At 34.2% G+C, this 26860-nt stretch overlaps 1 protein-coding gene across 8 annotated transcripts in view; it reads left to right on the top strand.

Annotated features, from left to right (window-relative positions):
* The window catches only part of nbeab (neurobeachin b), a 569044-nt gene that overhangs the window by 119449 nt on the left and 422735 nt on the right, over positions 1–26860 (top strand). For all 8 annotated transcript variants that reach the window (XM_087284306.1, XM_087284305.1, XM_087284304.1 and 5 more), the window contains exons 2-4: positions 17895–18126; positions 23041–23141; positions 24584–24679. In XM_087284306.1, the coding sequence (XP_087140432.1) occupies positions 17895–18126; positions 23041–23141; positions 24584–24679 (429 nt within the window). The remainder of the gene's footprint in view (positions 1–17894; positions 18127–23040; positions 23142–24583; positions 24680–26860) is intronic.

The following is a 26860-nucleotide window of genomic DNA, read 5'->3' as shown; positions in this document are numbered from 1 at the left end:
TTTATTGTAAGTGATTCCTTATTCATTTTGTTGTAAAACAAAATTATGCTTAAAAGAAATTGTATTTGTATTTTTAATAGGAAACTTTTGGATTTCTAGTGACAGTTAAAATTTTTTTAAACTGCAAAATATTATTAAAAGGAAGCCAGCTGGAGAGCCACATATTTTTGGTCAAAGAGCCGCATGTGGCTCGCGAGCCATACGTTCCCTACCACTGTTATAAGAGTGTATTTTGAACATGCATGCATATCAGCCTGTTGTTGGAGACCCCAAAAACCAAAATATGATCTTTTATAATGTAAAATAGGGGCTCTTTAAGTGAATAGTTTGCAATAATAGTGTCTTCATGTCCAAAAACACAGTTTGACAGATCTGATAAACCAATACACATGTGATTTCTCCCTCAGCTGTTTACAGAGAAATGTTATGCTTGCAAAGCCATCGGGAAAACCTCTACGGCTTCCATTGGGTCTAGAATCCTAACAATCTGCAGACAATGTGTAGACTTTAAATGACATACTGCACGTTTGCGAATACATGTTTTGTGGGAGTGCATGATTTGCATGCCAATTGAATGTGCCACTGTGCCAAACACTACTTTGAAGTGTCTCGGAATGTTGTCACGGGCAACTGCTTTTGTGTACAGACAAGCTCTCTGTGTGCTGCGGTACATGTAGCTGGAGGTTTATGACACGCTCTCATTCTAGCATGTGCTCTTGGGTTTGATTACTGCATTGTAAAAGCTGTGTAAAAACAAAAACGGTTCCTGAATGGCTGAAATTGAAAGTGCCACAGTAATTCACTGATATGAGCGAACAATTTAAAACCAAACAGTTTTGCTTGTTTAAAAAAAACTGCCCAAATAGATGTGCGTTTCATGCTTTTTTTTCTGAAAAGAAAAGGGCAGATAATCTGAACAAAGACTTTTTGTTGCGTTTTCTGATTAGGAATTATAAAAGGATAGGAAATGGAGTTGGAAGTTTGACATTTGTCATTTAAAGGGTTAGTTCACAAACAAAAAATAACAAAAGCCATAACAAAATGTACTTTCTTGTGTAAGGGTAGACTTATCTGTTTTGTTTGTTGCAAATAAAGTTATTTTTGGGCTCCAGACTAATATTTAAGTGCACTGGCATATTTCAGGACTCCAGACTATTATTTGAGTGCATTGGCACCAGTACTGTAGACACAGGTAACTCTTCATACATGCTGTATTATTAATACAGGGAGAGGGGGGGGGGGTGTGTGTGTCAGAATTTACTTTTACTGATATAAGGATGTAAAAATCCAAATCCACTTTGCGCATGATCTAAAAGGGTTGAGCGTATTTTCTTAATGAGTTATAGGTGTGTTTTGAGAATAAACCAATCAGAGTCTCATCTCCCATTCCCTTTAAGAGCCATAAGCACATTTGCTATTTACATGACGACTTTGTAAGTAGAAAACCTGAGCGTTTTACTAGCAAGAAAACAGTTAAACTGAGCATCTGCAGCACGAGAATGAGAGAAGGCCTCTCATAATCTTCTTTCACTTTCGCTCTCGTGGATAGGGAAACTTTGTACGGACAGACATCAGTTAGCCTATAAATAATTAATTTTGTTTGTTAATCGCAAATATTTGTTTCAAAACTATTTCTAAATTCAGTTCTAATTTCCAGCAAACGAGTAAATGAACAATAATAACAAAGTGTGATCAAAAACCTGAGTTATATAAAAATACACATGCTGTGCCCCATATGGTCTAAAACCTGCAGGTGGACAAATCTAAGCTTGTTTTTATTAAAGCAAATATAAATTTGGATATAATAAATAATACTGCTAATAATGATAACATTATACAAAAGCAAATTGTTATAAATGAACTGAAAAAGCCTCCCGAGATGAAGAAGGCATGAAGGCGGTGGTTATTAAATGTATATAGGCTAGAAAGTAATGTTTTGTAATGTTTAAATCCTTTATATTTATGTCCTATATATATATATATATATATATATATATATATATATATATATATATATATATATATATAAATATATATATATATATGCTTATTATATCCTATATATATCCTTAATATTTTAATTCTTTTTCATATGTAAAGATATTTGCGTATTGCTCTAGATCTTGTGTGTATTAAGCTGTGTGAAAGCGAGGCGCACAACTAACTCGCTCTGCGCTGGACTTTAGACCGGCTTTGTTTTAGTCTATTGAAAAATCTATTATAGTTTCTAAAAATAGCAATGCGCCTCAGAACGCCTTCCTTTTTAGACCAGAACGCCTTTGGGCGCACATATAAGCGCAAATGCATTTGCTATTTATACAGCGTGGCGCAAAACGCCAAAACGACTCTTGCGCCAAGCTGAAACTAGCAAACAACAATTGCGTCGCGCCTTGCGCCACATTGCGCCGGGAGTTTGATAGGATGATAGGACATTATAGGTTGTGTGTAAAGACTAGCAGGATCCAGATATAAATGTATCTTCAATAACCAAAACAGTACGATGACAGCTTCATATTGTGTATGTTTGTAGATTACCATGCAACAACCTTGCTACTGTCAGGTTTGGTATTTTTTTGTCATCATCTCCTGATTGTTTTTGAGTATTGAAGTTCCAGTGCATGTAGTGAGTTCTGTTTATAAGTGCGTGTTCTTTTGATAATTACTGACTTTTGTGCAGTTGTAGAGTGAGCGAACATGAAAGCTACAATATAAAAAAAAGCCTAATATTTTTGGTTTGATGTTCGTTCTGAAAAACAAGAATGAAAAAGTAACAATTTTGTGACCATTTGCTCACTGTCATGACAACTGATCTGAAGATGTTCATCTGAGGGAAGAAACACTTTTTTTCAAGATTTTTAGCCATTTGAAATATCTGTTTGTTTTTATTCATCTTGATTTATCTTTAAATGAACTTTATTTACAAGTCATTTTACAAGTCATTTACCATTACCACTATGACCACTATAAGCTCAGCTTAGCATTAGTCAGTGAATATTAATAGACCATTAGCATCCCACTTAAAAGTAAAAAACAAAAACAAAATAAATTTCCTATGTAAAGCTTGATTCTTCTGTAAGAGGAAACATTGCTTTTGGTTGATATAGCTGTGCTTTCATTCCGGTGTAATAATCAAGGAACTTTGCTGCTGTAGCATGTCTGCAACAGGCACAATGGTATTACACAGAAACTAAGTAACAGCTTTGCCTTATATCATTGTGCCTGCTGCAGACATGGTATAGCAGCAATCTGTGTTGGGCAGTAGCATTGCTACAAGTAGTGATGCTACTAGCTTAACTACATTTCTCAGTAGCAAGGCGGTAGCGTCACTACTTTTTAAATCAAATAGCTTTTCAGTAGCGAAGCTATTTTATTAGTCAAGTAGCGCAGTATAGTCCACAAACTACATTTACAGATCGCGGATCAATAAGTGACAGCATCGACATTCACGGAGCTGTGAGGCCAGTGGCTAGTCGATGAAAGTATATTCAGCAGTTATACAGCTAGCAGTTCGATATGGCTGTATATCGGTATATTGGCACTGGTGGGAGCTGTGCCTTAGTGCCCCCACCAGTGCCTATATATAGCCATATCACACTGCTTCGAGTGTGATATTGTGTTTATACAACAGTTTGACGACATAATTGTTTATATAAAAACAAAATCAAACATGGAGAGTCTCAAAAACCCTTTTGTATGAGGAACTACTTTCTTCCGGATTCAAATCATAAGCTGACAGTTAAACAGTTGAGCGTGCATCTTTTAAACTTTAGATCTGTAGTGTCTGCTTTTTGCTGGCTGTATGTGGGCAGAGTAATACACAAAGGGTAAAGAGGCTTTAGGAGTTCTGATATTGCAGAATATCGCACGGCTATCAGCCAATCAGATTTGAGAACCAGACAGAACTGTTGTGTGTGTGTGTGTGTGTATATATATATATATATATATATATATATATATATATATATATATATATATACGCACATCAGACACACCATACAGCTTTTTCCAAAATATTTCCCTTTACTATAGTATTTTAAATGTGTAACACCTGGTTTTATTGGATTTTTCAGTACTACAATTCAATACTATAATTTGTTTCTGTTTAGTACAGTATATTATTTACAGTAAATAACTGAAATAAACTATCATGCCTTATATGTTTCATTAACAGTTTTATTGATCACTAAATCCAAGTCAATTATATCTTGACTTGGATTTAAGTTGCTTCGATTCAAAAATGAAAATGGTAAAAATAGCTTAGATGTAGCTAAGCTACTTTTGCCAAGTAGCTTTTAGCTTAGCTTGCTATATTTCCTAGAGGGTAGCTTTAGTGTAGTTAAGCTACATTTTAAGTAGAGTAGCTAATATCTTAGCTCACTACATTTTTAAGTAGGTTGCCCAACACTGTCAGCAATGTTCCTTGATTATTATGCCAGAATAATAGTTCCAAGCCATCGGCCTAACAAAACGAACAAAAAAAAGTACTGTCTGTCTCATTACATGATTTAACTACTCAAGCATAAAATAGAATATTATCTTTTTTATGCTAATGGTCTAATCCAATTCAATTATTTATGCTAAGCTATGCTAAGCTAAAAGTGCTCCTGCCAGACGTAGAGACCGGCTAAATGGATTAAAAAATGGTAAAACTCAACTGTTTAACTCAATAGGGGAGTTGTAAAATGCAAGATTAGAAAAAGGGGAGTGTTCCTTTAATTGGATAAGCTGGAGTGTACTGTGGTGCTAATAGAGTTTCATAAGCAGAAAACCAATAACCAAGGTCAGGATTTTTGTTCAATAATATATTACATTTTCGGATTATTTCTCACCAAACTGAAAAACTATGTACAACATGTGTCCCTTCTGTGACCATTTTATAAAGCTTAATGGTGGTTACAATGCACTAGCATTATATTTACAAACGCAAGCAAAAGTTTTCCTTTGTGCTCCAGAAAAAGAAGGAAGGCCATGAAGACTTTAAATAACACCAAGATGAGTAAACGATGACCACATTTACACTTTTCTCCTTAAGTACAGATTGGTCATCTACTAGATGATTGACTGACAAATTGATTTTGCTATTGGGTTTGTGTTTTTAGTAGGTGTATGATGTTATTTTAAAGCAAATCCACTATAAGGTCAGTCATTTGTCCTTGTTCTTTAATCATCTATATTTTATCATTAATTTTCACTCTGACACACTTGGTTGCACTTTATACAGTTATTAATTCAGCGTTTGCCAAATGTACACTAAAATTATACAGTATCTCCACTAGGAAGTCCACCTGCCAATGCGGCCTTTATATGAGCTTCTTAAAAAGTCTGATCATTTAAGCAATGCTCGTAAAACTCAAATGTTGGCTCATAAATGTCCTTACCATAATGTTTAATTACCTTTCTCTCTTCTGCTTCTGTTTTTTTTTTTTTTTTGCTTTGGGTGCCAAATCAGCAGGCTTCTGATTGAGCGGTTCTGCTGAAATTCACCTCATTTCCTGCCTCAGCATTTCTAACTGTTTTAGGGAAGAAAAGGAACATTTCAACAAACTAAAACTTTTCATTGACGCTGTGATTAAAGGGATAGTTCAGCCAAAAATGAAAATGGTGTCAAGCCTTTACTTGTTACAAAAGTTTGTTTCTTCTGTTAAACACATAAGAAAATGTTTCTTTAGCCATATCACCCTGCAGCCCAAGAGCGGTTTACTGAAGTTAGGCAGGGCTGAGCCTGGCCAGTACCTGGATAGGAGACCACATGGGAAAACTAGGTTGCTGTTGGAAGTGCTGTTAGTGAGGCTAGCAGGGGCGCTCAACCTCTGGTCTGTGTGAGTCCTATTGCCCCAGTATTGTGAAGGGGACACTATGCTATCAGTGGGCGTTGTCTTTCAGATGAGACGTAAATTGAGGTCCTGTGGTCATTAGAATTCCCATGGCACTTCTCGTAAAGAGTAAAGAGTGTAACCCTGGTGTCTTGGCCAAAATCCCTCCATCGCCCCTTATCCATCATGGCAATCCCAATCATCCCCATTTGTCCAGTAGCATCCTTCAAGTGGATGCTGTACACTGGTGGTGGTGTGGAGAGGCCCCCTCATGATTTTAAAGCAATTTGGGTAAATGGCCATACACAGTAAATGCGCTTTATAAAATACACGTTACATTACATTTTGAAGAAATTAGAAAATTTGTAACCATTAAATTCCATAGTATTTGTTTTTCCTACTATAGAAAGAAGTCAATGGTTACCAGTTTTCAGCATTCTTCAAAATATCTTCTTATCTGTTCAACAAAAGAAAGAAATGAATGAAGATTTGGAAGTTAGAATCACATCAAGGTGAGTAAATAGAGGGTAGATTTTCATTATTGTGAAAACTATTGCTGTTTTTCAATTCCTAAGTAGACCAAATCCACTGAGTCATTTTCAAAGATAATAATATCTTTAAACAGCAAGGATATTTATAATGTTGTCAGCTGAGTCTTTAGTCATTCTCAAGAATGGCTAAAGGTGCTTTTTTCAACACTTGACCTTCTCTTGCTAACACTTTCTGTTCTATTTTCTGTTATTAGTATTAATAAAAAAATACCTCTGACATTGTAATATAACATTCTCTAACATATTTTCTATCCTTTCGGCTTATGAATTGCTTTAATATAACATTAACAATCCTATTTCAAAATATGTATGTATTATAGATTTTATCTACATTTGTTTTTTACCCATTTTTATTTCTTTGTAAGAGAAAGAAGAAAATATTTATAATACTAAAACAAATAAAAAACACAATAACATCAGAGTTTTAATGTACAGTTGACCGATCTTGTATGTTTTTACAAGTCACATCAACAAATACATATACAGATCAGTTTGCACAATGTAAAGGTATAAACACAACGCATTTCCCCCAATATTGCAGGTATTTATCCATTTGTAGTTTTAATGATAATGTCATTCTCTCCCTATTTTGAACATAAGAGATATCCATTCAGTTTTTGCATGGGTTTCGAGTTGTAGCCAATTTCGAATTACAGTTTTCCTGCTGTATGGTTGCTTTAATTATTTTTTATAAATAATTGTCTTTTCCATCATTAAGTTGGCTGCTATAATTGTTTTGAAGAAAGCTGAAAACTGGTAACCATTGAAATCCATAGTATTTGTTTTTCCTACTATAGAAGTCAATGGTTATCAGTTTTTCTAATACCTTCTCTATTCTTTCTGCTTATAAATTGCTTTAATCTAACACTAACAATTCTTTTTTTAAATATGTATGTATTATTGGTATTTTACCCTATTTTTAATTTCTTTTTAAAAGAATAAAGAAGAAAAAAAAATGATAATAAAAATACAATAAAAATACAATAACATCAGAACTTACATGAACATTTGACCGGTCACATATGTTCTCACAAGTCATATCAACAAATATATATAAAAATCAGTTTACACAATGTGAAGGCATAAACACAATCCATTTCTCCCAATATTGCCGGCTTTGTCCAATTGTAGTTTTAATGAAAAAGTCATCCTCTCTATTTTGAACATTAGAGTCAATATCCAACCATTCAGATTTTGCATGGGGTTCGAGTTGTAGCCAGTTTCAATTTATAGTTTTTCTTGCTGGCTGCTGAAAGTATTTTTAATAAATACTTGTCATGTACCATTAATGCTGCGGTCACACTAGAGTTTGTGAGTGCGAAATTCTGTTGTACAGTGCTGCAAAAAGGGGTGGGATTAAACAAGATGATTAGACATTTAAAAAAAAAGCAAGCGATTGGTCCATGTTTTAAATTTCTGTCCAGGGATGTCATGTTTTGATCTTTAATTGGTCTCACGCAATCATGTGATGCGATTTCGTAGGTCAGAGTTCACCAAGCTTGATCTTTCCAATGCAGCAAACTGCGAAACTTCCCGACTTTTCAATCTGATGCATTTACATGCATATATGAATGGAAGTCTATGGGGAGAAAAGTGCAGTGTGACCGCAGCTTGAGTTGGCCGCTATTGTCACACCCTCAGCTCATTCCTGCAGCTTTAATCACTGCATCCACCACTCACCACACCCGTGCGTAAACAATCAGCTAATACTAATACTAATACTAGTACTAATCACCCGCACCTGTAATCACCTATGCACTACATATACTCACCTCCATCATTTACTCACCAGCTGGAATCGAAGTGCGAAGGTTCTCCTCATTGGCTCTTCCTCTCCCTCTTCCTCTTGTACTCTTCCATGGATGTCCTTCTTTTCCTGTGGATGCAAACACACCTGCGTAAGGGAAGTGACTAAAGCTTTGTTGATGTAATACTGAAGCTCTGAAACAAAAAATATTTTGTATTACTGCTTATCTACAAACAATCCTTAAAAATGTATTCGCATTATAAACATCTATTTTTAATATTTGAAATAAGAAATGTGTATTGAGCTCCAAATCAGTTCACAATTTCTAAAAGACTAATCTAATTGAAAACTGTTGTACAATTATTTGAATCATATTGGCCTTCGTACTGTATTTACAGTATAGGTGAGCAGATGACACAGAAAAGACGTGCTGTAAAACTGTAGCATAAAAAGTCAAAAATTAAATAAAAACCTTATCATTTTAGGATGTAAAGGTCATTCAAGCACAGATAACGGTAGTGTTTCTGCACTTGAAACAAATCGCTGTCTCATTAAAGTATTTCACTTAGCAACAAGGCATTTGAGGTGAGTGTTTTGAGCTGTAGCGATGCTCGGGCTGCAATCTAGACATAGAAACTCAATGCAAATGAACAAAGATTAGCTGTTCGCCGTGAGTGATTCCTGTTCGGCCTGAGAGGGAGTGCTTAATGTTACCACGAGTGTTTAATCTTTGATTTTTGTGCCTTCATTTACCTCTTGTCGCACAATGGATGCAAATTACTCCTGGGAGCTGAGCATGCAATTAAACACCTCACTTCAGACTGTGACGAGCTCTGTGATTAAAGCAGAGACTGTGTGAAACGGGCAGGTCCTGTCTGGCAATGTGCTGAAACTTTTTGAACTGCTTTCTGGCATTATGTGTGCTGTGTGGAATATAACTTATTAAAAGTGAAGATGTGGAAGGATATGTTTCACAAGTTTAGAAATAAAGGTGAGACACTACAGAGATTTTTCATTTTCAGTTTTCTTTTGGGTTTTCATGGTGTTTTTTGATGTTGTTGTGGTTATTATGAAAAGCAAACTCTTCCCAAAATACTCTTTTGTTGCATTTTTTTTTTCAATTTGTGACTATATTTTAATTGAAGAATGCTCTTAAAGGCAGCTTTCTCAAAATGATTTGTTTTTCCGCTTCAGCAGCACTTCCCTTCTCCAACATTTGCTGTTTATATTTGACATTTTTTTACACACATGGATATGTTGTTACATAGTTTGCCTTATTATATATAACATATTATTCAGCAAAATATTGTGATTTATTTATTTTTTTCTGGAAAAAAATTCCCCAAATCCCTTCTGTAAAAAAACAATACAAAATAATAAAATTAATGATACAATAAAATCAGAAAGTTTTTTTCAAAACTGACTTTATCCAATCGTAGACTTTTATCTAATTTTAAACTTATATAATGATAAGGTTAGAGTTATTTTCCATATTTCATTAAATAATGTCTTGTTTGCATATTAAAATATAACTTTTAAGAAAACTACAAAGATTGTTTCTAATTCTCAATTCAATGGGTTGAAATGGTAATGACATACACACAACACATACACTCGCTGCCACTTTATTAGGTACACCTTACTAGATTCTCTATTGATATAATTCTCAATTGGTAATAATGAGCCCAAAGTGTGCTAAGAAAATATTCCCCACACCATTAGACTACCAACACCAGACTGAACCTTGATGGATCCATGCTTTCATATTGTTGAAGCCAAGTTCTGACCCTAGCAGAAATCGAGACTCATAAGACCAGGCAACGTTTTACAATCTTCTATTGTCCAATTTTGGTGAGCCTCTGCGCATTGTGGCCTCAGTTTCCTGTTCTTACCTTACAGGAGTGGCACCCAGTGTGGTCTTCTGCTGCTGTAGTTGTGTGTTCAGAGATGCTCTTCTACAGTACATACCTTAGTTGTAACGAGTGGTTATTTGAGTTACTATTGCCTTTTTATTAGCTGGAACTAGTCTGGTCATTCTCCTCTGACCTCTGACATAAACAAGGCATTTGCGCCCACAGAACTCTTACTCATATTTTTGCTTTTTTGGAACAGTCTGTAAACCCTAGAGATGGTTGTGCGTGAAAATCCCATTAGATTAGCAGTTTCTGAAATATTCAGACCAGCCTGTCTGGCACCAACAATCATGCCACGTTCAAAGTCACTTAAATCACCTTTCTTCCTCATTCTGATGCTCGGTTTGAACTGCAGCAGATCATCTTGACCATGTCTAAATAATAACAGAATTATAAAATTTCTTGAAATTTTTACCCTGTTTACCTGCACTAATAACACTGTACTCAAAGGCGTGCTCATAAAAATTTTGTGACTCCTTTATAATTATGACAAGACATGTCGTGCAAATGAAGGAGATTTTGCATGTTTATGACAACTGCATCAATTATTCGCTCAGTTAAGTCATTTTGGATGCAAAGATGAAATTCTCTGAAATGTCTTTAAATGACATCTTGACATAATGTATTGCCTGTAATGGATTGTGGCTGGAAGGGCATACACTGTGTAAAACATATGCTAGAATACTTAGCAGTTCATTCCACTGTAGCGACCCCTGATAAATAAGTCGATGGAAAATGAATGAAAAACAAAATAAGAGTCTTTGTCTTGACAATACCAAAACAACATAACTTGTCATAAATCTGTTATAAACATAACTGACATGAGGCTATTTTAATTGTGTCATAAATATTTTTTCAATCACTTTTTAGTGGAGCAAACTGATTTTGTCATCAACATTTCTTAGAAAAAGTGTCAATATTCTTCAAGTAATTTTTAAAAACAATTTTATAACAGCATCATGAATATTTGTACTTTACCTACTTAAGTACAGGTTGAATTTGTCATTGAAGAGTGGTTAAATGTCAATACTCTGTCAATATATATTTATAACAGTGTCATGAATATTTCTGCTTGGCCTGAGAGGGAGCCTTTTATTTTACCATGAATGTTTAATCTTTTACCATGAGCATTAACACCCCTTAAGTAAAGTGTTACCCAGTATTTTGCCTAAAACAAGAACACAAATGTTAATTTAAGAAAATTGCCATCATTTTATGTCTTGGCAATGCTCTGCTTAGTGCCATTGTCACCATAACTCGACACAACCCCTTTACTGGCGCCAGTCACATCGGAAGGAAGGAAATATCCTATTCTTTTTTAAAGAAAAAGCTGAGGCGTGTGACAATTGGATATTTTTACTTATTCAGAAGATTGATTTTAGCCATTAAAAGTGAATTAGTTTTTTATGATTCTCTACTTGATTCTGTGACTGCGATTCTGTGTAATGTAGGAATGAAAGCGTCTGTGGAGTCTCATTGATATGCTGTTACACTTCAGTGAGTTTCCTTTAAAACAGAAATAAATCTATGCATGTCTTATTAGAGGACCGAGACTGCTTTTTGCTTGAATGATCGTGGGACATTGTTAATTGCAGATTGGAAATCAAATTTAGTTTGATTAAAACTGACTGGACTAAATTCCCTGATAATTTGGTGATGTTCAGTGCTGTTCATATTGATCAATTTATATTGAATATATGAAATGGTCATATAAAATAAAGCATGTATAGACTTTGTTATATTTTACACGTCCAAGCTGCTTTTTAGAAAAAAGAAATCACGTTTTAAATAATTAAACTTCATTATTGAAGTTTGTTTTATGGCTTTTGACCAGCAAATGACAAGAGATGATTGAATGTTCTTTTGTAAGTAAATTGCTTTCCTTTTTAAATTATTAAAATATTCATCAGGTTAATTTTATTGTAGCTTAATTCTGGCCAGACTCTCATGCTATATCATATTAGTGCAGTGCAGGCATTGGTGCTGGGTTGTTTTAACACAACATTGTGTCAAAAATTGACAAACCCAAATATTTGGATATAACAACCCAGCACTTTGTAAAGTGAATGCATGAGGATATTGTCTATGACTAGGAAGGGAATTGAACATTTTTGTATTTTCATTTTCAGCATTGTACTTTTTAAAGTAAAGAACTTCAAACAAATAGTTCCTCAATTGTATTACAAAAAAAAAAAAAAAGATCTAAATTTGTGAGTCGGACTCCATATATTTACACTGACGAAGGGCAGAGGGTTGCTGAGTAACTTCTGAGAGATTTCAGCTACTCTCTGGGCTTTTTACACCTTCCTTTTTTAATGTGTTCAACACTTTTTTTGTGTCATTTAATTTTATTACACATAGCTTCATTTGTAAACTAATTTGTTTTTGTTTCATAAATGGATTTCTTTAGTTGTTATCAACATCTGGTGAAAATTTCAACTCAACAGCACATTTACAAATGTGTTTTTTGAGACAAATTGGTGATGTGTTCAATACTTATTTCTCTATATGTATTAGGGCTACACAATATATTGTTTCAGCATTGGTATCGCAATGTGTGCAACCACAATAGTCACATCGTATAGATATTTTACCAATTGGAAGTTTAATTGAAGGAGCAGTATCAACAGGTATTGAGCAGGAACTACTAATACTCAAATGGACCATCAAAATAAAGTGTTACCTTGATTTATCTATGCATGTAATTTGTTTAGGTCATTACATTTTATGCATGATTCACTTCCCTACAGAATTATGCCAATCAATCAAAGTTAATACATTTGATAACACCTTAGAGACCAATTCTCTCTATTAAGTTGCTTATTAGCATGCAAGCTATTGAAATATTGGCTGCGAATTAGTACTTACACTACATATTCTGCATGATCTTATTCTACATCATACCCAATACCTAAACTACCTAAATTTATTAATGAAGAGCAAATTAGGAGCTTAATGAAGCAAAATCATAGTTTATAGGTTGCTGATAGCGAGAAGTGAACCTTAAAATGAAGTATGATTAAATTTACTTTTTTTCCAAATAGTGCTAGTCAATCAATTGTATAAATAAAGTAAATCACAGTTTATACAACAGTTCTGTCTGGTTCTTGAATCTGATTGGCTAATAGCCGTGCAATATTCTGCCAGTAACAGCACTCATTCTGTCTCTTCACTCTTCACCCTTGTGCATTACTCCAACAACAAGCAGAGTACACTCTACAACTTGACAAATATTGCAGCTTTTGGGCAACATAATGTACTTTTGAGGCTTTTTAGTCGAGAATGTAGTTGTTTAGATTGCAACTATGCAGTGATTTTATAAGGATACTGCCTACTTTAAAATATTTATAATTTCTGAGAGACAGCGTAATTTCAAACTACAGCTAATCAAATCAAATATTATTAAACATGTAAATTACTTTCTAAGTCAATCTCTCTCTTGCATGTTTATACCATAGTAATATTTTGATCTTCCAATTGCAACAGAGAATACTGGAAGATATCTATGTAGATTTCATGCTGTTCAGCCTTATAATCTTAAATTATTTTTTATTATTATTATTATTTTCTTTTTTATACACTCGATAATGCCGTTGAACTGTTATATAAATGCAATATCACATGAGTAGCAGGCCTCCCACCAGTGCCAATATACAGCCACATCGCACTACTACTTGTGTGATATTGCTCATATATATCGCAGAAAAATAAAATATCATTTCATTTCTTGTCGGCTTAGTCCCTTTATTAATCCGGGGTCGCCACAGCGGAATGAACCACCAACTTATCCAGCAAGTTTTTACGCAAGATGTGCCTTCCAGGCACAACCCATCTCTGGGAAACATCCACACATTCACACACACACTCATACACTACGGAAAATTTAGCCTACCCAATTCACCTGTACCGCATGTCTTTAGACTGTAGGGGAAACGGAGCACACGGAGGAAACCCACGCGAAGGCAGGGAGAACATGCAAACTCCACACAGAAACGCCAACTGAGCCGAGGTTCAACCCAGCGACCTTCTTGCTGTGAGGCGACAGCACTACCTACTGTGCCACTGCCTCGCCCCAATATCATATACATTTTTCCAATATCATGCAGCGCTAATATACAGTTGAAGTCAAAATAATTAGCCCCCTGGTTATTTTTTTCCCAATTTCTATTTAACTGAGAGAAGCTTTTTCAACACATTTCTAAACATAATAGTTTAAATAACTCATCTTTAATAACTGATTTATTTTATCTTTTCCATGATGACAGTAAATAATATTTTACTAGATATTTTTCAAGACACTTCTATACAGCTTAAAGTGACATTTAAAAGTTTAACTAGGTTACTTAGGTAATCTAGGCAGGTTAGGATAATTAGGCAAGTTATTGTTTAATGATGATTTGTTCTGTAGACCATCGAAAAAAATTTAGCTTAAAGGGGCTAATAATTTTGTCCTTAAAATGGTGCTTAAAAATTAATAACTGCTTTTATTCTAGCCAAAATAAAAAAATAATACTTTATCCAGAAGAAAAAATATTATCAGACATACTGTGAAAATCTCCTTGCTCTGTTAAACATCATTTGGGAAATATTTAAAAAAGAAAAAAAATCAAAGTGGGGCTAATAATTCTGACTTCAACTGTATATATTGAAATAGGGGGATTTCTGCCCAACATTGACAATATACTAAATGTGCACCTCTTAAAATCGTGTTCTTAAATCAAACCTAGTACTTATTTTGGCAAGGCTCAAAAGCACTTATAGTAACTGTCAAACCAGTTTCTTGTTTTTGTTTAGCCTTTTACATACACAAGCACAAAACTCCTAAGCATAAAACTTTTTATAAATAGGCAAAACTATCACTGCTGTGCCTCAGGGTTCAGTTTTGGGGCCAGTTGTGTTTCAGCTGAGACTTCAGAGAAACACTTTTTCCTGTACAATCTTCATGCTAATTAGTTTTTCGGAAGTAGTCAGACAGCTGCAGCGTATACCTTCCTGTCATAATTATACATTTAGGCTTGCATTAAAGCAAGACCTTGTTCTTTTGTTTGGATGGTGAATAAATACTCATTTGCTCCATTGTTGTACAGCAGATAGTGGGACTTTGTGTCGTCTGCTGTCTTCTTCTCACAATACAGTCCTTTTAAAGTGTTTGTGGGAGGTTTCCTTTTATCAAAAGCACACATAACTCTTTTTTTTAATGCCATTATAATTGATTTAACGTGCCGTGCATTGGGTAGGCTTTATAATTATTGCTTCTGTCTTCTTTACTGTCAGTCAATAACATACATTAGGATGTTATAAAAGGCTGAGGAAACTGATTGATGGACGGCTTTATAAATGAAATGCTTTTTTTCCCCCAGGGATGAGGCAGTGTTTATCGCTTTCACTACTGCCACACGTCATGCTGTTTCACTCTGTTAGAGAGTACAGCATTAACATGTCCATGCAAATCACTTCTCAAATAATGGCTGGAAAGAAAGTGTGGTTGTCATGATGCCCATAAGCTGTTAAGCTGAGGAATAAGTACAGTAAACAGGAAACTGTCAGTAAAATTAAAGTGGCAGAACAATTAAACGGCAAACTTAATTATAGTAGTGTAAAAATAACTGAGAAATAAATATGTCAGGAAAGGTGAAATAATTCACCTTTCTTAACATATTTTGCCCCTTATTTCAAGTAAACCTATTTTACTAGGTCTGTTTATATCAATTGTGAATTGATTCAAATGTCAATTTATTCAATCTACAAACTGACTACTAAATGTACCCTAAATTAATATAATTTTGCATCTTGAAAGTGCATAACAACAACATTAGGGACATAAGTGCACTGAAACATGACATTGTTTTTTTAGGTATGCACCGAAAATACCATTCTTGTCTAAAGCATAATGAATAAGCTGTGATGGGAGACTCCATGCCTGATTCAATTACTTGAGAACTCAATAATGCTGGTCTCACTTTCAAAATAAGAGTTCTGCTTAGGAAATATACTAAACTATGTTAAAGGTGCAGTAGGTGATCTGCCTAAATGCTAACCGGATAGCATAATATCTTTCAAATATAATCCCTGCCCTGCCGTCCAAAGTCACGCCTCCTGAAATCACGCACATAAAAGATGACAGAGATCTCTCGGAAATCGCGCCCGCCCTGTCCTTAAATACGTTGCACACCTCTCTCCATCGCATCCCTTGTAGCTCTTTAGGTCCGTCGTGCGCAACTCACCCCCACTGCTCTTCAAGTACTTCTCGCGCACACACGCCCCTACTCAGATATGTCGCTTATTCAGTTGCTGTCGCGATGGCAAGCCGCTGCTTTGTTTTTTATTTATTTATTTTAAAAAGCGCATTAAAGCTCAGATACAACCTAAAAGATGACAATACAACACTTCCTTATCATAGTTTATTTTACAGACTTATAATATGCTGTTGTTCTATTGGAGTTTTCGTTCCAAAATGGCCACCTTGCCATCTAGTGGCAATTTCCCAAATTGCACATGTCAAGGTGTCATCCTTCCTCCAGCGTGCGAAAGTTTCTCCAATATTGATTCAGGATTTTTAAAAGTTTTGATTTTGCATTTGTTTTTAGCGATGTCACTCGTGTCCATGTGACCTCTGCCCACGTACATTCGCAAACAGCGGTTCTGCGTGAACAGAGGTGCGAGAAAAAATATAATTGTTGTAATCTCACTATTAAACATTATGGCTAATGAAACACTGCTTGGGAATGCCGAAATAGTTGGCAGTTCATTCTTCTGTGATGACTCCTGATAAATAAGCGACTAAGCTGAAGGAAAATAATTGAATGAATGAATGAAGGAATAAATGAATGAACGAATGAATGAATGAATGAATGAATGAATGAATGAATAAATGAATGAACGAATGAATGAATGAATGAATGATTGAATGAGTTTTAAGTGGACGCTTTTTTGCCATATTAACCATTATGTGGTCGTCAGCATATCAGTATTTGTTACAAACTTTTCTGTTTCCAACAACCCGTCAGATCAACTCTGCAACCCATTTTTCCCCCCTCTGGTTGCAACCCAGCAGTCAAGAACCAATGATCTAAGGGATCTGAGGCGTGACAGTTAATTCCCATCTGCCAACAAGAATTCCCAACAAGTTAGATAGAGTTGTGGACTTTGGATAATGTTGTAAAATAAGCCTCAAGAAGCAGGGGTCTATTTTCCACATGTGTGCATCACTGCTCTCTGAAGAAGGGGCCTGAAGTCATCCCCATGTGCCCCGGACAAGCTTTGAAATCTTCAATTTCATGCTTGCTTAGTCCACAGAACACAATTATTGATTGGTGTTTATAAATCCCTAATGATGATTATTATTGTTTATTGTCGGAAGAGCATTGAAAGGATTTTGTTGTTGAAAAAATCTGCCTTTTCAGCCTTTCTCTGAGTTTAGTAAAGCTATTTGTTATCACAGTTGGCTTACTTCAGTTTCTCGAGCATCAATCAAACACTGGAAGATGAATTATAAGTTTAGTTTCTGTCTAATTTTCTTGTTTCCTTGTCTTTGTTTAAGTTTGACCTGGAGACTTCAGAAAATAAGACATGGTTTTAGTTCTTAAGTAAAAGTCTTTTGATTTAAGAATCAAAAGATATCTGGTAAAGATGAAAATATTGTGAACATCCCTGTTTCTGCAAAATGATCAGAAGGAATAGTATAAGTAACACTAGAAAGAGCGCTGAAAGAGTTTTGTTGTCGAAAAATCTGCTTTCTCTGAGTTTAGTTAAGCTATTTGTTGTCACATTCAGCTTACTTCAGTTTTTCGAGCATCACTCAAACACTGAAAGATGAATTATAGGTTTAATCTCTTTCTAATTTCCTCCTCTTCTCCTTATTTTTATCTAGCTGGTCGGTGGTGAGTTTGACCTGGAGATGAACTTCATCATCCAGGATGCAGAAGCAATCATTTGCATGTTGGAGTTGCTGGAACACTGTGAAGTCACATGCCAGGCGGAAATCTGGAGCATGTTCACCGCCATACTGCGCAAGAGCGTCCGCAACCTGCAGACCAGCTCTGAGGTCGGCCTCATTCAGAGGCTTTTGATCAAAATGAGCTCTGTGGATGACATGATCGCAGGTGAGTGGTCTTGACACGACCCCATTTTAGAGAGCCACAATCGACCTCTTGTAAAAACCTATTTTGTTCAATTCTTCTAAATCTCTAGAAATGGTTCAGAAACTCAGCAAACAGCCAATGGCCAGATCCACCTTTCTTCTTTTTGAGAAAGTCAACTCATTGACCAATGATTGAAATGAGTTTTGAGGGTTATAAAATAGTCTTATTTATTGATTTATTCATTCATTCATTCATTTTCTTTTCGGCTTAGTCCCTTTATTAATCTGGGCTCGTCAGAGTAGAATAAACCGCCAGCTTTTGCAGCATATGTTTTACGCAGTGGATGCCCTTTCAGCTGCAACCCATCTCTGTGAAACATCCATACACACTCATTCACACACATAAACTACTGTACAGACAATTTAGCTTACCCAATTTACCTATACCACATGTCTTTGGACTGTGGGGGAAACCAGAGCACTAGGAGGAAACCCACGCGAACATGGGGGGAAAATGCAAACTCCAAACAGAAACGCCAACTGACCCAGCCAAGGCTCAAACCAGCGACCTTCTTGCTGTGAGACGATCAAGCTACCCACTGCGCCACAGTGACGTCCATAATTGATGATTTAAGTCATATTTAATCTGAACACTAAAGCTGTTGTTTAATTGGTTTAGTTTACACTTAAATAGATGGGTTTTAAATCAAGCTGTTACTTAAGACATGTTTGGTTTAGTTTTTATTAATGAACTTATTTTAATAATTTATTTCTGAAAAGTGGACTTTATTTTGTAAAAAAAATTATAATCTTAATTAACCTTTCTGCAATTTAAGACCTTAAATAGGTCTGAAATCAATTAGGTCTAAAAGTCTGAAAGTCTTAAATTCATAAAGCCATTTTAAATTGATTTCAATTGAGTTTGCACAAAAAAAAGGTGATTTGTTTTATATTAAGATTTACTGTAAGTATATTTTTGTGAGTAAACAATTGTTTTAGTTTTTTTTTTTTTTTTTACAGTAAATTAACTTAATTATGATCTTTTTTTTTTCTTTTCTTTTTTTTTAGAAAATAAGACATGATTTTATTTCTTACATTTAAGTAAGGGCAACATAGTGGCTCAGTTGTTAGCACTGTCAGCTCCAGTGCAGTGGAGTAAAATAACAAATTACATATGCTTAAATGAGTGTAATTGGATAGTTTTTCTTAGAAAATTGTGGTTTTAAAAATCTGTACTTTTACTTTCCCTTGAGTACATTAATAGAGCTGTATCGATACTTCTCTTACTCTTACTACTCTTCTGCAGTCACTACTTTTTTTTGTCTATAGGGATTAGAAAAATCAGTCCTGTAATTCCTGTCCAATCAAATTGCACATAAAAGGTAAATCCCATCATAATGAACAACCAGTGACGTAGCTGACCACAGGGGGCCCCAGCATGGTAAGGGACCATGTGACTAAAGCCTAAATACTGAGACATTCAAACTGACCAGTCATGTGACCACATCGTAAAACCCCCCAAAGTCCCCAAACATCTGCCTTTGGAATTTGTGCGAGTCTTCTTTGGTGGAAAAGACATATAAACAAATGCACATGACAATTTTCATTCTCACGATGTTAACAGGTGCACAGCTGTCTTCAAAATATCTTCTTTAGGGTTGATCAGAAGAAAGAAATTCATAAAGGTTAATAACAACTTGAGGATGAGTAAATAGTGAGTAAATGTGTATCTTTGAGTGAACTATGCCTTTAAAGTTTCATTAATTTTACAACACATGCCTTCTCTCTATTACCATCATATTATTTGTAATCCTGAAAAACAATACTGTAATAAATGTATTGATAATCAGTAGTTCTTGCGACTCAATGTTTGATTCAACACACCGTTGTGAGGACAAAATGACAATTAATGTTAATTAATGCCATATTTCACTTTAATTTGGAGTTTCGTCAAGACTGAAATTGCTGAAACCTCCACGAGTTAATTCACAGCCTGCCTCAGAGTATTCTGATTGTAAAAAATGTCATTTAATGTAAGCAGACAGAGGAAGATGCAAAAAGCATTCTTCTTCATTCATAAATGGCAACTAAAATTTAATATTGCTCTAAACTGCCACTCAATCTCATTACGAGAGGGTGCAACTAATGAGATTTTTCTCTGGGTTTCTCCTCTGCCTAAGCCTGATGAATTCCACTGCTGAGAAGATTGCAGTTTAATCCACGTTTCTTTCACTCGCAGCGATTCGCACCGCTCTTGGACGTCTAAAAAACGAAGAATTTCCCGGCTCATATCTTGCACATACTCTTCAAAGCAAAGTTTATAAGTGCTGTCTTTGACCTTTTAGGTCAGAAATTGCATAATTTAACAGAGTGAAATTTAACAGGGTTTCTGTGGCTTTCATAAAGATTTACAGGGATAATTCGCCACAACCATTTTAATTTGGGAAAGAAATGTGACAGAAAACTTCAACTCCATATTATCATAAATGTGTACCGAGCTGTATGCTGACAGAGACGGAGGATTAAAAGTAATAATGTTGTAAAAAATTGTCAGTTTCTTGTACTGACTTGCTGTATAAAATCATCAGCAGTATTCATGCTAATCTGTCAACTTGCATTTTATGAATAAACAAGGACCACAGTACCAGATTGGGTTGTGGCTGGAAGGGCATTCATTGCGTAAAACATATGCTGGATAAGTTGGTGGTTCATTCCGCTGTGGCGACCACTGATAAATAAAGGGACCAAGCCAAAAAGAAAATGAATGAACAAATGAAAAAAAAAAGATCTTGGATTGCCTAAAGGTGGGTAAATTACAGCAGATTTATATGTTTGGGTGAACTGTCCATTTTAGACTACTTAAAGAAAATGTAATGCACATCCAGGGACAAACATGTGTTGTAGTAACACTTTAACGTTTCAAAATACAACTTTCAGCCACTCTCAGTAGTGTTTAAATTTATTTTTAAATTACCAAGGCCATGTACAACCCTGTAAATATTACTTTTACAATGCCTACTGATAAAAAAAGCAAAAATACAGATGTTCTTGATGTCCACAATATTTTTTTCTCTTTTTTTTAGAGCAAATATCTTAAAATTCTTAAATCAAGAGACCTTTACTTATACCTTTATTCATTCATTGTCCTTCGGCTTAGTCCCTTTATTTGTCAGAATTCGCCACAGCAGAATGAACCGCCAACTTATCGAGCATATGTTTTACACAGCAGATGCCCTTCCAGCTGCAACCCAGTACTGGGAAACATCCATGCACACTCATTCACACAATGGCCAATTTAATTTATTAAATTAACCTATGGCGCATGTCTTTGAACTGTGGGGGAAACAGGAGCATCCGGAGGAAACATAATGTCCACGGCATTATGGGAAGAACATGCAAACTCCACACAGAAATGTCAACCGACCCAGCTGAGGCTTGTGTAAATAATTATACAATTATGTAAGAATAGTATTTATTAATATCTTTTTTTTTTTTGTTAAATAATCTAATCCTGCAATGTGACTTGCAGGTACACACATTGCAATATCGATGCTCAAACAATATATCATTTAGCCCTAGATGCTATACAATATTATATATGGGCATATTCATTTGTTTAGTCAGTACTGAAGGCAAATCTGGAGCTAATCTAACCTAAAACTTATGATAGCGGTACAAAAATTAGTAAACCCAAATTTATATGTTAGGTAAAAACATGAAATACATATTTTAAAAGAGTTTTGAAATCTAGAGAAACAAAACATATAAAAAATGTTGTTTAAATTTATTAATAATTTTAAAAGGTGCAATATTTTGCTTTAATTTAAATGTGTTATCTAAATATATATATATATATATATATATATATATATATATATATATATATGTATATATATATATATATATATATGTATATATATGTGTATATATATATATATATATATATATATATATATATATATATATATATATATATATATATATATATATATATATATATATATATGTATATATATATATATGTATACATATATATATATATATATATATATATATATATATATATATGTATACATATATATATATATATATATATATATATATATATATATATATATATATATATATATATATATATATATATATATGTATATATATATATATATATATATATATATATATATATATATATGTATATATATATATATGTATATATATATATATGTATATATATATATATATATATATATATATATATATGTATATATATATATATATATATATATATATATATATATATATGTATATATATATATATATATGTATATATATATATATATATATATATATATATATATATATATATATGTATATATATATATATATATATATATATATATATATATATATATATATGTGTATATATATGTGTGTGTATATATATATATATATATATATATATGTGTATATATATATATATATATATATATATATATATATATTTTTTTTTTTTTTTAATATATCTGTTTTGTTAAAATGCACCAAAATATGTTGCCTATATTCATAAAATATACATTTTAAAAATGTGGTGTACTAATTTATGCTGAGCACTGTATTTTATTTAATGTTTTTGAAGTGTGTCATTTCTACATGTTTGCTTAACTAGAATATATTAAGCAATGAAGGTTTCCTAAGAGCTTGCCGGCTTATGGCACCACACTGAGGGAAGGAGTGCTCTGTAGGTTTGTTTGCTATGTTTTGATCCTTCCACTCGTGAAATTGCTATTTTGCACTGTATTATGACACAATGTCTCATGTAGGTTGCACACCTGCGCCCCGGGGAATCCTTCTGTTTACATGCACACAGTGCCCACTTCAGTAATCTTGAACTAATGCAACTCATCGTCTGTCTGCTTATTATTATATTTTTTTCCAGACTTGCTGGTGGATATGCTTGGAGTTCTGGCCAGCTACAGTATCACCGTCAAAGAACTCAAACTGCTCTTCAGCATGCTGAGAGGAGAAGGAGGATTGTGGGTAAGCCACTGAAAATGAGTGAAAATGTCGGGCTCTGGGGCTCCAAGGGGTTGTTAGCTTCACCGCTTTTGGAGATCGTTGAGCCTGTTTAGACCTCTGGAGCAATCAAGCGCTGAGCAGATCAGGCCTGCCCAGGTATCGATTCACTGTTCTCTCGAGTGAGGAGTATTGACAGAACATTGACTGCTGGCGTACGCCACTGTGAGGATGTTGTCACAATAGCTTTATGTTTTTGGATAGAGTCAAGTACCCTCTGGAGACAAAAATGACAGGCTTGAGCAAGGACTTTAATATGACAATTAGATAGGAGGCACGAAAATGAACATTTTGATCAGCATGTGTTTCATTGGCTTGCCAAAACAGGTGAGAATATGACTCACAGTGCTTGAATCTAAACAGATTTAGTGAGGCAATATGATAAATATATTGTATAATTGAGCATTCTTGTTGAGAAGGAATATTTGTTATTAGAAATAATATTTTCCTTTAAATAGTTTGGTCAAAAATAAAAATTATGTCATTATTTACTCTCCCTGTGCTTGTTTCAAACCTTTGAGTTTGTTTTTTTTAAAAGAATAACATTAAAGAAGTTGTTTTTAAGAACGCTGGAAACCTGTAACCATTGACTTTCATAGTATTTGTTTTTTCTACTATGGAAGTCAAAGAACGTTTCATCTTTATTTAAAATTTGCATGTACAGAAGAAAGAAAACCAAGTTCTATCCCTTTAAATCATTATAATTCATTCATGTGACATACTGTGAACATGCAAATGTGCTCTTACATGATTGAAACGTTGACATTAAATCTCAGAGGGACTTCAGGTAATCTCGCTGCATCTCAATCACATTAACATCACAATTAGCATATTGTTAGCCTGATTGTAACCTGACTAGTGTATTGTTTGAATAATGCTAATCAACTTAGCGTCGTGCTAACTACATAGTCTTAATAGTCATGTTAGCATCATGCTAATCATGTTAAGATTGTGCTAAGTACCCGCTAGTTGTATTTAAGTTAACTCTGTTAGCATGTTGTTAGAAAACACTCTAGCAAATGATCCACAAAACACTAATGCTTAGCAACTGCCTCTCAGTTTCTTCAGAAAGTGTACATATTTTGTTATAGAGCTAGAAATAGCGAAGTACCCCTCTGGAGAAAAAAGACAAGCTTGTGCAAGGACTTCAGCTTTAATGTGACAATTAGGTATGAGACATGAAAATGAAAATTATAATCAGCATGCATTTCATGGGATTGCCTAAACTTGTAAGATTATAACTGACTGGAATCAAAGTGTTTAAATCAAAACTTAGTTTTAGTTAGGCCAAATGTTATGTATAATTGAGCATTTTAGAAGTTTTTGCTGAGAAAGTCCTGTGGGATTTGTGTCATTTGGTAGTCATTTGTCTTACTTCTCACGTACTGTACTTCTTTCTCCCACAGCCAAGACATGCAGTCAAATTACTCTCAGTTCTCTCTCAAATGGCACAAAGACATGGACCGGACACTTTCTTCAACTTCCCTGGCCGGAGTGCAGCTGTGAGTAACCCCAATTATTACCCACAATGCACATTTCCTTTGTATGCATTTTAAAGCATTTATTTATTGTATAATAAAAAATGCTGCTTTAGTAAACCAAAAATAAATAAAAGAGACTTAAAATAACATATCTAATAAAGATTTAAAGAGACAGTTCACCCCCCAAATGAAAATGTACATAATATTTACTCACCTAAAGTTGTTGCAAACCTTGATTAGTTTTCTTATTCTGTAATCTAATACAAAATAAGATATTTTGAAGAATGCTGAAAACCTGTAACTATTGACTTCCATAATGTGAAAAACAAATACTATGGAAGTCAATGGTTACAGGTTTCCAACCTTCTTTAGTATATCGTCCATTTTGTTCAACAGAATAAAGAAAGTCAAACAGGTTTGGAACAAGTGAAGGGTGTGAGAAGGAATACAGATTTTTGTTTTGTTTTGGGTGAACCAGCCCTTAAATAAGATCTAAATAAGCATAAAGTAATAACAAACCCTAATCCTTCAAAATGTTTGACCTGTAGTGAACTTAAACATGGGAACAAGATATCAAGGACAACACAACAAATGTTTTATTTTTAAAGCTTTAGTGGGTAAATTATCACAGTATATATCTAGAAGAGCTTAGATTGGGCCCAAAAGTTTTTTACTTTACCATACCTGAGCCTGTGCACCTTGTTTCCGATCCTGACCCTGTCCAACACATTAACTATAATATGAGTCTGATTTAAACCCAACTATTTTTAATTTTGTTGTTATGACAGATATTCTCAACTACAATTCTGAGTAGTTGGAACGACAGAAATAATTTAGATTCATCTTAATGAATAATGCAACAAGGACAAAGCATGTTAACGGCATTGTTTGTTTATTCAGAATAGATCTTAACAAAAGAGAACACTTAAGGCTGATTTTCATCCTTTCTGCCATGGCAAACCTGCTTCATGTGTTTGTTCATCATGGTAGTCCCCATTTTTTTATACCTCACCACACACAAGCAGCGCATGTTTTTTTCGCTGCCCATGTTAACAGATTAGTGCTTTCATACCACTGACAGAAGCAGCCATCAGTGCAGAGCATGAGCAGAGCTGAAGCAGCACTGCCACAATCATTTCGGAGTTTGTAGACCCACACATTTTGCTTAGGCTGACATAGTTAAAATATTCATATAATATTTCTAATTATGACATAGCTTTCCACCCAATTAAGGCTATATGCACGTAGACTTTTAATTTCCAGCCAGGCAGCCCAAGGGCTTCCAGTAAACTGTCTTTCCATTACAAAGTTGTCACGTTTAAGATCTGATTTTTTCAAAAATCAATGATCTTTACTGCCTGTTAGTTATATGATATATAGTGGGTCTCAGATCGGACAAGAGGCGCTGCATTCAATTCCGTATTTCCCCGCCATGACTTTAAAATATGACCGTTTTTTTACCCCAGTATTTTCAATGGAATTTCTTCGCTAGCCTGTTGCTACTGACGGCGCTAGATGTTAAACGGTCTTTCATCAAGTTTTATGCTTGAACAACTAAATGAATGCTTACGTGTATTCAACTGAATGTATTGTAATCACATTACAACATCTAAAAACAACCTTGTGAAATTGAAAATAGTCACATTAAGCTTTCACTGTAAATGTATCGTTAGCTTTAAAACTCTAGCTGTGCATAGAGCCCATTAAGTAATGACAAAACCCCCCCCCCACAAATGTATGATCGGGCAGTGAATATTAAGTCTAATATCTTGTGTACTCCTCAAGTACTTATAATACCACATCAGTAAATATACTCTTACTTAAGATGACATTTTTTTAATACAGAGTTAGGCCAATTTCCATTCTCCAAGTATGCTTCATACTGTATGTGTGGAATAAGCTGCAAGATATACTACATATAAAATCTGTACCATCTATCACTATAGTTAAAAGATATTTGAAAGCCTGTCTATTTAGAACAGTGCACATGTTTTAATAATCAATTATGGTTTTTATTAGGCATGGCATACAATATGTAAGATTCTAATGGCATGATAATCCTAAATAAAAATATCACAGTTTCAACGTATTGTGATTGCTGCTCTAAAATATGTGCTTTTCAAATGTCTGAGTAAAAAAAAAAGTTCTCTTTGAACACAACATATTTTACTTTAGGAAACATTTAAAACAATTTTGGAACAG

The sequence above is a fragment of the Danio rerio genome, chromosome 15 (genome assembly GCF_052040795.2).
Source record: "Danio rerio strain M-AB ecotype USA chromosome 15, GRCz13ab, whole genome shotgun sequence".
In the NCBI taxonomy this organism is placed as follows: Eukaryota; Metazoa; Chordata; class Actinopteri; order Cypriniformes; family Danionidae; genus Danio; species Danio rerio.
Note: the sequence above shows the minus strand (reverse complement) of the source record. Positions and strands in the feature narration are given on the sequence as shown.